At 41.1% G+C, this 12,101-nt stretch overlaps 1 protein-coding gene across 3 annotated transcripts; it reads right to left on the bottom strand.

Moving 5' to 3' along the window:
- Positions 1-1,253: 1,253 nt before the first annotated feature.
- On the bottom strand, positions 1,254-11,164 carry RAE1 (ribonucleic acid export 1). 3 transcript variants are annotated; one of them, XM_057406341.1, is made up of 13 exons: positions 11,129-11,164; positions 10,592-10,688; positions 10,095-10,199; positions 9,273-9,365; positions 8,759-8,845; positions 7,114-7,200; positions 6,777-6,848; positions 6,118-6,225; positions 5,670-5,776; positions 5,500-5,575; positions 4,773-4,967; positions 3,132-3,217; positions 1,254-1,266 (listed from the first exon to the last, which is right to left on the bottom strand). In XM_057406341.1, coding segments are annotated over exons 2-13 (1,107 nt in total). In that variant the 5' UTR covers positions 10,682-10,688; positions 11,129-11,164; the 3' UTR covers positions 1,254-1,265. The 3 variants fall into 3 exon arrangements, with proteins under 3 accessions (XP_057262324.1, XP_057262321.1, XP_057262322.1); XM_057406338.1 differs by lacking the exon at positions 1,254-1,266 and having other exon boundaries at positions 1,925-3,217; positions 11,129-11,163; XM_057406339.1 differs by lacking the exons at positions 1,254-1,266; positions 11,129-11,164 and adding an exon at positions 10,952-10,973 and having other exon boundaries at positions 1,925-3,217.
- Positions 11,165-12,101: the final 937 nt, after the last annotated feature.

The raw sequence follows: 12,101 nt of genomic DNA, 5'->3' as shown, positions 1-12,101 counted from the left end.
GCCATAGAATAGCAAGTTAATACATTTCCAGATCATGCACTAACACTTATTTGTGTGTGAGTAAGCTCTCACTGTGCTTGAAGGGATAGAGCTGCGTGTACTTTTTACACACGAATCTTGCAGTAAGTCCAGGGAAGAAAAGTTACCAATGCACTCTCTTAACTTGGGTAAGAAAACAAAACAAAGTTTGACTCTGTCCTCCCCATTGAATAGATCTAATGTGCTATGGTTGGATGCCAGGTGCCCACCAAGCCACTCTATCATCCCCCTCCTCAGCAGGACAAGGAGAGAGAAAGTAAGATGGAAACAGAATTGTGGCTAAAGACAAAGGCAGTTTAATAAAGCAAAAGAAAACAAAAGGTTTTATTCTTTACTTCCCATCAGCAGGCGATGTGTGGCCACTTCCTGGGAAGCAGGGCTGCAGCACACATAGCAGTTGCTCCGGAAGACAAACATCGTAAATAATGAATGCTCCCCCTTCCTCCTCCATCCTCTTAGCTTTTATTGCTGAGCAGATGTCCTATGGTATAGAATATCCCTTTGGCTGGTTGGGGTCAGCTCTCCTGGCTCTGTCCACCCCCAGCTTGCTCATGGGGGGGAATGCTGGAGCAGTGCTCAGCGATGGCCAAACCACTGCTGTGTTATCAACACCCTGCCTCCTACCAATTCACAGCATAGCACTGAGGGCTGCAATGGGAAACGTCAACTCCACCTCAGCCAGACCCAATATACGTGCACAGCATTGTAATGGAAAACACGCTCCTTCTGAAATCAGTCTGAATAACTCTAAAACATGACTGATAAAAAAAAAAAAAAAAAAAAAATCGATTCCAACAGCAGAGTAAGTACTCTGCTCATTCATATAGAACTGTATTGCCAAACAAGAGACTTACCCAGTGCTCGCTTCATCATGAAAATAAACCTTGGCCAAACTTAATATCCGCTTCAGTAGGAGCGACTCCATTGGACCCAGCAGACATGTACTTGCTGAACTAGAGTGAATCTGTTTTCTAATCACTCATTCACACTGTTAAGTGTGTAAACAAAAGAAACACCAGGATTTCTTTTAAACAAGAAGCAGGTGCTACATGCCATCCTTCCCTGTTTACACCAGTGGGAGTTCTGCACCCAGGCGATGACTACGATTTTAATTTTTGCTATCAATGATCTTCACTTCATCTACAGCCTGCAACTGCTTGGTGCCATTTGACTGGGAAGTCTGGAAGAATGCACTAACAAGCAAAGGTTAGTGTTAACAATCACAACCTTTAAAAAAAATCAACCAAAAGATGATCAAACCCAAATGAAACATTTGCACAAATGACCAGCTATTGGTATAACTGCTGGGAACTCTTTCCTATCTTAAAGAAAACAAATAGCATATTAATGTGAAATCTAAAACCACATAAACCATAGAATTAGCAAGAAAATAAACATCTTGAGAAATAAACCCCAGAAAGCAGCATCCTTAAACGACAGCAAAGTGTGTTTCATGGACTCTCCTCAACTATACAACTGTGCCAAACAAAAATACACACCCAGCAACAACTGATGGAACACTTTAGAGAGAAGAGTCTTAAGTTAAAGGACCAGGTGGCTCTGGAGTTTGAAGACAGTACGATTCATTTCTACTAAAGACGAATTGTTAGGTGTTTGGCTGTTGAGATAGCAAGGAACTTGATTCATTCTTATAAAACAAAAGGCTTTTCATACCAGTCTTCTTCATTCTTTGACGCCAAACCAGGAATCATTCATAATGAAACAGCAACTGGAAAATGCATTAGATTTCCAGCTTGACCAGTGGAAGAAAAGTACTTTCAGAAAATGTATCTGAATTACAGTGAAAAGACAAGAAGCTGCTTTTAGAAGTGAAGCACACCACCTCCCCCGCGTTAATGTAACAGAACTTCAGAGTAAAAAAGCATTTAGTAAAAATTTTATTTGAAATGTAGCATGAACCCATAACCATAAGTGTTACAACATACAGTTTTACAGAGAATTTATTGTACAATATGACAGGTATTTCTATACATGCGCTCCCCCTGCTTTTATTTAGTCATTATATCAAATGAACAATAGTTAAAACAGGAATAACAAGCATTCACTTCTAAAAAGAAAACTTTGGCATGTATACAACTGGCTAGTTAGAAGTAAACAGTGGTAGATTCAAGTCAGAAAAAGACCCACTCATTTTGTTTCACAGCATTTTTGATCAGATGAAACTTACCAGCACTATTTTCTATTTAATACAAAAACGAGTACTTTTATTCAGTCCAGAGCCCCCTGTTAAGGGATGAAAACGTTTAAGCCTAAAAGGTGTCAGTTTTAAAGCGGTTTAGGCCACACATATTTTGCACACATCGGTTTGGTCATGAACAAAACAAAACCTTTAATGGTTTGCTCACATTACTGAGCTATTATATACCACTTGGCACAACTGGCAATTTCTCCTTTGAACTACCATGAGTATCATTGGCTCAGAAGTCATGTCCACTGCTGGAGTGCAGGAAAAAAAAATGAAGTAAAACTTGCACTGTGCCCATCTTCTGTCTTGAGTTTCTGTCACTGTTGTTGGCCACTTACATACCTACCTAATTTATCAAAAAAATGAAGGAAAACAATTTGCAAGGCATTTCTTTCCAGCACACAGCAGACAATACTTCCACTTTAAAAACCAGAATGCAAAGAAAAACCCCCTGAATAATAACAAGCCCCCTTTGAGAAGAATTACTTGCAATTCTTTGAGTACTTACAAAAAAATACAGTATTTATACAACTTCTGCAGAACTGTAATTAACATATTTCAATGCAGTACTTATAAAATAAATCCATAGATACAAATGGTTGCACTTCTAAGCAGGAATATCTAACCCGGATTTAGGTTTTGTTGCAATTTCATTATTGCTGTGGAACAGACAGTGGTTCTATACACACTGGCATATCTAATCTGAAAAATGCTCTCCAGCATGTCAGAACACATTTAATGTAATTTTTACAGTTCCTGCTAAATGTTAGCGATTCCAAATTGACTGAACTGTGGTGCAGTAGGGCACAAATGGCAGAAGAGCAGTGGAGCAGAGGCAGGAATGGCAGCGTAACAGTACAGCAACACCAGTCAGACTCATACTCACTACTTCTTATTCCTCGGCTTTAACTCTTCTGCTGCATTTCGCAGAAAAATGTAGTTTTTCTTTTGTGGATTATAAAATTCATGACCCTAAAAAGAAGAAGAATCTGTATTTACTCTCTTCAAAGAAGAAATATCAGCATTACCTTAAAATGTTAAGTATATGAATAGCCCATTAGTTTGGTTTATTCAGATTTATCTTGAAGTCTTTAAGACCAGATACTGGTTGGTGTATTAGAAGCAATTTACTGTAACAGTTACAAGAATTGTACATATGAAGTAAAATTTAAGGGATATTTATCCATCTTTAAGGTATTAAAACCCCCACCTTTTCATATTAAAATAGCCACATATCTCTAAGCTCTACTTTACAGCTGCAACACAAGAGCTCAATATTATTTTTTAATGTCTTCTAGGCAGAGAAGAAACTAAAACTTTAACAGCCACCCTATTTCACTTGAATTTTTCTATCTTTTAAACAAACTAAGGTCAGTTTTTTTCCCCAAAGTGAAGCCCAAGTTCTACAGGCAACTGCAAAAACATCTGTTCCCCAATTGTGGATGCAAATATCCTATTTTGCATGTTGACATTATTTGCATATACATTACTCAATACGCATGTATCCAAATCAGGGAGAGCAAACACTAATAAAGCTATTAAAATCCAACACACAATTTGAAAATTACCAACTCTACTTGGCAGAAATGGTTCTAGAAAGGAAGTTTGGTACTTTGTACTTACTAATTTTACTACTCAATATTGATTTACAGATCTGAGAGATGCCTTGGTACATTCTACCAAGCACTTAGAACAGAATTCACCTGCTCTAGCATCTAACAAAGCTCTGCTACTTTGGGCAACATCCAGAAGACCAGATACAATGCAGTAAATGAAAAGTTTGCTCTCTGTGTGGCATGGAGTAGAGCTCATCTCTGCGTTCATGTCAAAAACATAAGGGATATTATCCTCAAATTTAAAAGCACTGGTTGTAAGAGGAAAGTAACACTCTTAATAGAAGTCGCCATTCAATTCAAATCAGTTATGTTTCAACATTGCTACTCCCACTTTAACTATTAAGAAACACTGATTTTCCATGCATTATGGTTTGTTGTGATTCTCTTGCATCTGTATGATTTATTGTTGAGTCAAGTTTATAACCGCCACCAGCAAGCCGTACTGAGCAGTACTGGAAATAGAGTATATGCCATCCAAAAACTGGCTTAAGTGTTTACGACCACAGTCACAGCTTCTTTTTGAAGTTAAACAGAATCTGCACAAGAAGCAAAGATGTGCATTTCAAAGTGATTTGTGGGAACCTGCTGGGTGCCACAGTGCCCCATGACACTCCCCACTGCAGAATGTGTGTGAGCAACCGGAATAACTTTTGCATCCTGTAATTTACTTTTCGCTCATCTACATTTGCAAAACAGCATTGTTTAGCAATCTTGTCTGACTGAAGCTATCACCCAAGGAATGCACTGCTGTGTTAGATTTCATTAGATGTCTAAAATGACCATTGTACATTTTCTTGCATGCTTGTGAAACTAGACTCAGCTACTATTTAAGGACAGTGAAAGCCCCATGTGAAATGGACAGTCTCAGCTGTCAACTGCAAGTATGGAATGCAAATCTAAACTTTACTTACCTTTGACCAATCGTAACTGGAAGCATATGCAAATATATTGCCATTATGGTTGAAGCAACAAGCAGATATTGGCTGGTCAAGTTGTTCTGATGTTTTTAGCTTTGTTCGTGCATCTTTATCCCAAAAGCTGAATCTACCATCGGATCCTACTGTTGCAAGAGTGCCATGGACAGGGTGAAATGCTATCCCATTTACCTGCAGAAGCAGAGAATTACTATGTAAAACACCATGCCTATGGACAGGTGATGAGAACACTCAACAGACATGCTGCATCCTAAAAAAGTAAATACACAGGGATTTTTCCAACTATAGGTTTTGTTGGGATTTTGGGGGGTTTTTTTTGGCTTTTGTTTGTTTTTTAACATTTTCAAATAGGTTCTGGGAAAGCAAACAAACAAAAAACACCAAAGCAATGAGGAAAGCATTACCTTTTTTGCAGCACTTAAAAATACAATGCATAATCCTATTACACAAATATATTAAGTACTGTTTCAAGTTAACAGGCGTCAAGTCCAACAAGATAACTGATGAACAGCTGATGTGGTACTTGCTTTAAGTGCAAAAATTTGTCTTTCCCCTTAAAGTATGACTGCTCTTTAAACATACATCTAAGATAACTTCAGATGAGGTAAAAGATCAAGGAGAATAAATAGTTCACAGCCAATTTTACATTAAGAGTGTATACTGCCCTGTAAAAATTATAAAGGAGTACACGCCGAATACTTACAGCATAAATATCCTGAGGTGCTGATGTGTTTGTTCCATTGGAACGATGACATTTAAAAGTGAAGTTGTCTTTTGCACTGGGAAGGAAATAATAATAATTTAAAAAAAGCTCTTTTTATCCTCACTGTAAGCTGAGCAATAAAGAACAGATGTTTTTTAAATGATACTTACGGATTTGGGGGGTTGATATAATGAATAGCTACTCTTCCTTCAATACTTCCAAGGGCAAATCCAGTAGGTTTGTTCACTTTGTCTTTAAAAATAGCAACACAGCGATGCTAAATTTGAGAAAGAAAGAGGATTTTAGACAGAGACTTGAGGGCCATATTTTCTGAATGCTATTTTCCATGGGGGCATGAAACATCACATGTACCAACACAAAGTAAAGCAAAAACACAAACTAGGTCAAGGAACAGGTCAATTCCTAAGGAGAATATGGGCCATGGTATTTACATTTCTAAATCATTATGAAGATCAGCCACAGATCAATAGCAAACCAGGCCATGTGCCATAATGAAGTAACTTGGTTTTGAAATATCATTCATTTTTACCAAAAAATGGCAAGCCCATTATTTTGACAATCTGTATAAATACACTCATAATAAATATTATCATTTACCTGGTGTTTAAGAGGAGATTCTATTCTTCTAAATTCAGAAGGTTGGTTCTCTAACTGATAAACTATCAAGCCCCTTTCTGCAGTGGCCACAGCAGCCATAGGATGCACCTGGATAAGGTTGTAAAAGAGGTTGGAAGAAAGCCACTTGTATTAATAGCATTCCAGAGAATTTGACTTACTATTTTGCAGAAATCCCTGAAGAAGATAAAAGAATTTGAATATTTTGGGGGAAGAAGGGGTGGAGGGAAAGTGGGAGAAAGAACTAAGTTAATCTGTAGATATATCTTCAAACAAAACACATGACTTTTTTCCTGCCATTGAGAAATTAAGCATACCAAAAATCTTCTAATATTAGCTGACTCCAGTGTTAACCACACTAGTGCTATACAAACTCAGACAGAAATAGGGGTAGGTCAGTGCTAGTTCCAAATTGGTTTTGTTATGCTAAAAGCATACTAATCATGTTTTGTATGATGCAAATACCCTTTTTCCAGAGCCTGACCAGGAATATCAGTGCCTGGTTTATTGCTAAAATCCCACAGAGGTCAAATACTAACATTTAGTAATTAGTACTGATTTACAGAAGCCTTAAAGACTGACAGTATATCCACACTCCCAGTCATATACCTTACACTAGTTTACCCTGTATCATGGCTTACCACATCTGCACAATAACATCTTTCAGGGAGCTGCAATGTCATCATGGGTGTTGGTGATCGGGTATCCCAAAACTGATGGAAACAGAAAAATGAACAAACTTATGCCTGGAATTGAGGATACACCATTTAAATTAGTTCAGTAAAGTGAATGCAATCAGTACCATGCTGTTTCATTCTTGACTATAGCCAGAATACTGCAGCTTTACATGAAGTGATGGTAGCTCCTTAATCTGCTTGGGGTTTTTATTAATGTTTATTAAAATACTCTCACTTCACATATTTTCATACATAGGTTACTAGCATGCTTTGTGTCCATGTGTTCAGGTAAAAATCATACCTTTAAAGTTTTATCCCAGCTTCCTGTCATCACACAGCTATAATTTGGTGCTTTAATCCAATGGATAGTCTTCACAGGCGCATCATGCTGAAGAAGAAAAGGGCAAACACACACACTCACTATGACAACAGTCCACATTTCTTGTTTATGCTCCTCTGATTTTGCATATATTTATACTTCCTATCCATTCAAGAAAAGTGATTCATTACTGTAGTCACAGCAGTCAGGGTAAGGGTTGGTCATGACCTTACTGTGTTGTTCAGTGCTCTAAGAACACCCACATAAAAAAAAAAACAACAACAAACCTCCTGACACAAAAAACTGTAATTAAGTCACCCTACATAGAAAGATTGTCACAGCAGGAATACAAAGTATGAACAGCAGGACTTTCACAGAGTCATAGAATAGTTAAGGTTGGAAAGGACTTTAAGATCATCTACTTCCAAGACCCCTGCCATGGGCAGGGACACCTCACACTAAACCATCTCACCCAAGGCTCCATCCAACCCAGCCTTGAACACTGCCAGGGATGGAGCATTCACAACTTCCTTGGGCAACCCATTCCAGTGCCTCACCCCCCTCACAGTAAAGAACTTCTTCCTTATATCCAGTCTAACTTCTCCTGTTTAAGTTTGAACCCATTACCCCTTGTCTTGTCACTACAGTCCCTAATGAAGAGTCCCTCCTCAGCATCCTTGCAGGCCCCCTTCAGATACTGGCAGGCTGCTATGAGGTCTCCACGCAGCCTTCTCTTCTCCAGGCTGAACAGCCCCAACTTTCTCAGCCTATCTTCATAGCGGAAGTGCTCCAGTGCCTGATCATCCTCTTGGCCTCCTCTGGACTTGCTCCAACAGCTCCGTGTCCTTTTTATGTTGAGGACACCAGAACTGCACACAATACTCCAAGTAATGTCTCAAAAGAGCAGAGTAGAGGGGCAGGATCACCTCCTTCTACCTATTTACTTATAAAGGATATTATCCATTTTGCTAAAAATCAACACTTTGTAAGAAATAACATGCTGTATTAAAGTAATTAAAAAAAAAATCCAGCTTCTGACAACAGCTACAGGAGAAAGGCCTATGTTAATTACACTGACATGCTACTTGATTTTAATATCAAGGCTGAGAATCTGAACATTATCACCTTAAATAAGATGCAAGAAGCAATCATTCAAAGGACTCTCTTCTTAAATTAGGTAACTGGTAACTCATTTTATCCCTAGAACTGCCAGAACTATGAACAGACATTAACATCTACATCTAGAATGTAAATTATAATTTCTGTTACTGCTGCAGCAAAAAGCTGGTATTTGTGAAAGTGAATTCAATGAGTTCTTAAGATTTTTTCCCCTCCTATAATGCAGAAGGGTGACTTAGTGAGATCAATGCAGGAGTTCAAAGAGCTTTCTCAAGTAAAATAGAGGCTACAGCTACACAGGTTATTCAAATCACCTTGGCTGCAGGTCTCCCTATTCATGTACTCATCATTACCAAAAAATACAGAACACACCCTACAACCTCTTCTTCATATAGCATATCTACTTTAGAAGCACTAAACGTTAGCTTGATTTGCTAATAAAGGTAGCTTTTAATAAAAGAAGGAAAAAAAAAACCAACCAAAACCTAGTAGTTTGAGGCTTGCTTACTTGTGCAATCTGGATAGCTTGATTACTGTTGAGATCCCACATTTTGGCAGTTTTATCACAGGAAGCAGTAAATACTTTACTCCCATCCTAAAAAACAAGAATAAGGCCAATAGATTAAATACCCCTATCATGCTACCATGCAATATTTATTAGAAAATTGTCAAGTCTTATTCTCTTCTAGTAATACCATAACATTAATGTAACATATACAGGGACTGCAAGACAAAGAAGAAACATAAAAATGAGAATTTATGTATGACTACATTGTAAAAAAGAAAACTGTTAGCTGTTATCTAGCTTTAAATATATTCTTACTTTTAAACTCATTTATCCTTCTTACACCATGTTGGTGTATTTGATTAGGGCACGCTTAGCATGCATTTACTGTAACATAAATCTATACAGTAATTACAGGCTTCATCTACACATAGCACTCATGTCATCTGGAAACCCCATGCCATCTCACTTAGGGTTTAGGTAAAAACTGTTAATCTATTTTTAAATAGGAACATACATCACTCCAGCAGCCATCCAATACAGGCCCTGTGTGCATCTGCTGAGCCTTTGGAATTGTCTGTCCATTATCTTGAACTTCCCAGCAGCGAACCTGTAACAGGAGAAGCATATGCAAATGTAACGTAGTAACACGAAGGACTTAAAAAGACTTCTCTTGTTGAAGATCCCAGCCTTAGTTTACACAACAATAAATACAACACCAAACTTTTCTCAGATCTAGTGAAACCTTATTTTCTCTGATTATGTTAATTTTATCTGTACAGCCACAGCTCAACCCCACAACTTCAACTCCAGCTGAGAAGTACCTCATGATTACGTATCACCTCCCAGTGCTTTCCTGAAGAACATTTAACCCTCAGCTATGCAGGCTACTGGCCAACAGTCATAACAGTTAAAAAATGCTTCATGTTTGTCTAACCTCCCTGTTTGTCCCAGCTGGGATCTCACCCTTCAATCCAATAAAATTCAGTAAGGTTGTAGGAACTTCATTTTTTTGAGGCTGCACTGTCAAACCGGATGATTTACCGGTGTATTCACAGTTCTTTCACTGTGCAAAGCCAAACAAGTAGGGAAAATAAAAATAAAACTAATAAAAATCAAACAGGGAAAACACTATGTATTTCAAGCTGAAGCTTAAAACACACAGGCAGAGGAATGACTTATCAGAATATCACAACAGAGTTTCTCAGTTAAAGCAGTTTGGCTACATCAACCAGACATAAATTTTGCAGTGAGGAAGATTTTCAGGTGCTCTGACATAAGTTTTTAGGATTGCATTTTGCATTTTAGGCACCAGTGCTTCCACTTTATGAGTACTTACATCATTTGCCCATGATCCTGCAATGAGGAAATTACCCGGCAATGTTGGTGGACTAAATGCTAAACAAGATATGCTGTCATCAGGTGGAGATGTTACTTCAATATCCTAAAAAGGACAAAGCACAAAAAGAAATAAATAGCTTTAAACTGACAAAAGGGAGACTGAGATAAGACTCTGTGACAGTGGTGAGGCCCTGGCACAGGGTGCCTAGAGAAGCTGTGGCTGCCCCATCCCTGGCAGTGTTCAAGGCCAGGTTGTACGGGGCTTGTGGCAACCTGCCCTAGTGGAAGGTGTCCCTGTCTGTGGCAGGGGGTTGGAACTGGATGAACTTTAAGGTCCCTACCAACCCAAACCAGTCTGGGATTCTATGAAAGCCAAATCTGAAAACTGTGCACTGAGATCCTACTATTTCTATATGACTAATTAGTAGATACTGCTATGACACATTAAAACACAGCAGCAGAACAGCAGTTCCCACGGGGGGACAATACACATACCTTCATTGGATTATGGTTATCTGCAGTTGTACTGCCAAACATTCCGGTGCCTCCTGTACCAAACCCTGACGTTGATCCAAACAGGCTCATCCTTGCTCTGCAAACGAGAAGGCTTACTGAGACCAGCAAGGCCCTCAAGCATGCTTAAGGTGCCTCGCCACTAAACCAGCACAGCCCTCAGCCCGCCCGGCTGTACAAATACAAGCAAAGCAAACAATGACGCTTCTCACTGCGGTTGGACCCTGACACCTCCACCCCCCCATCCCCCCCCCACGCTCTGAGGGACCCCTGCTCGGGACCGCAAGAGCCACTCCCTCTGTGCCCCTCACCCACACGCCCCAGCCCCACATCTCTGCCTACATCCCGCCCGACGAGGCGGCGCGGATGCTGCGAGGACGCGCCATGTCGCGGTGGTCCCCGCTTCCCTGCCGGCAGCACCGGCCGGCGGCGGGCTCGGGCAGCGGCCGTTCAGGAGATCAGCTGGACCTGGGGCCGCCCATAAGCACGGAGCAGACCCGAGCGCCGGCCCGCACTCACCGGGGTGGCAGGCCCGCTCCGGCCCGCGGCTTAAACTGACGCGGCGCAACAGATACCGCGGCAGCGGCGCAGGGCAGGCCGCGGCTTTCTGCGCAGGCGCCGCCGTCAGTGGGCGGTAGCCGCGCCTGCGCCGTGGCCAGTCGATCGGGGCGGGCCGGGCACGGGGTGTTTGGGGGCGCTGTGGGTGGGCTCTGCGCGTCTCAGCACCCCCGCCGCGCTGCTGCAGGGCAGGTAGGAAGGGGTGAATTTCATGTTTCCCCCCTGCGCTGGGAGGAACGGGTCACCCGAGCGGCGGCGGCGGCTGTAGCCCTGCAGGAAACGGTGCAAACGGGGTGGAAGGAGGTGGTGTGTCAGGCGCGGCAGAGCGCGGCCAGGCCCGCCGCGGCGTGGGGACGCGCTGCCCGGTTCAGCTCGGAGGGTGTTCACCGCGGTAGGACGCTGCCCCGCCGGCTCTCTGCGGCCGGGATGCCCCGTGTTGCTCTGCAGCGCTGCGCCGACAGTCTTGGCCCTGCCCTGCCGTGCCGACGGGATCGGCCTTGCGTTCTTACCCCCGTTGTGCTCATGGACGGTATGAGGTACTAGCAGGTAGTAGCACCGCTGCTGTGCAGTCGATGAAAAGGAATTTTAATTCCTTTTGAATTTAATACTGCTGGAACAGTAGTAAATAAACCAACTGCATAAACCTGAAAATACTATAAGCATACTGTCAGCAACACCCATGCACGTGGCTGCGTAGGTCACTTTTGGAGTATTTAGTCTGCAGCCAGTCAGGTTTCCTCATCTAAAATTTGTTGCACGATTTAATCGCCACACTTTTCTGCTCCTTTGGACTGTTTTAGAGCCAACTAAAAAAATGAACAAGGGATTCTGTTACGATGTGCATCATTAACAGGATTGTTTATTAAGTTCTTAGCAACATTTGCTTGCTCTCTTGTTCATTGAAGACAAACAGTAATTTGGTTGCTGGAACATT

The sequence above is a fragment of the Pezoporus wallicus genome, unplaced genomic scaffold (assembly GCF_028554395.1).
Source record: "Pezoporus wallicus isolate ANWC-B61680 ecotype Strahan unplaced genomic scaffold, APGP_CSIRO_Pwel_v1 contig_6783, whole genome shotgun sequence".
Lineage (NCBI taxonomy): Eukaryota > Metazoa > Chordata > Aves > Psittaciformes > Psittacidae > Pezoporus > Pezoporus wallicus.
The sequence above is the reverse complement of the archived record's forward strand: the minus strand, read 5'-3'. Positions and strand labels throughout refer to the sequence as shown.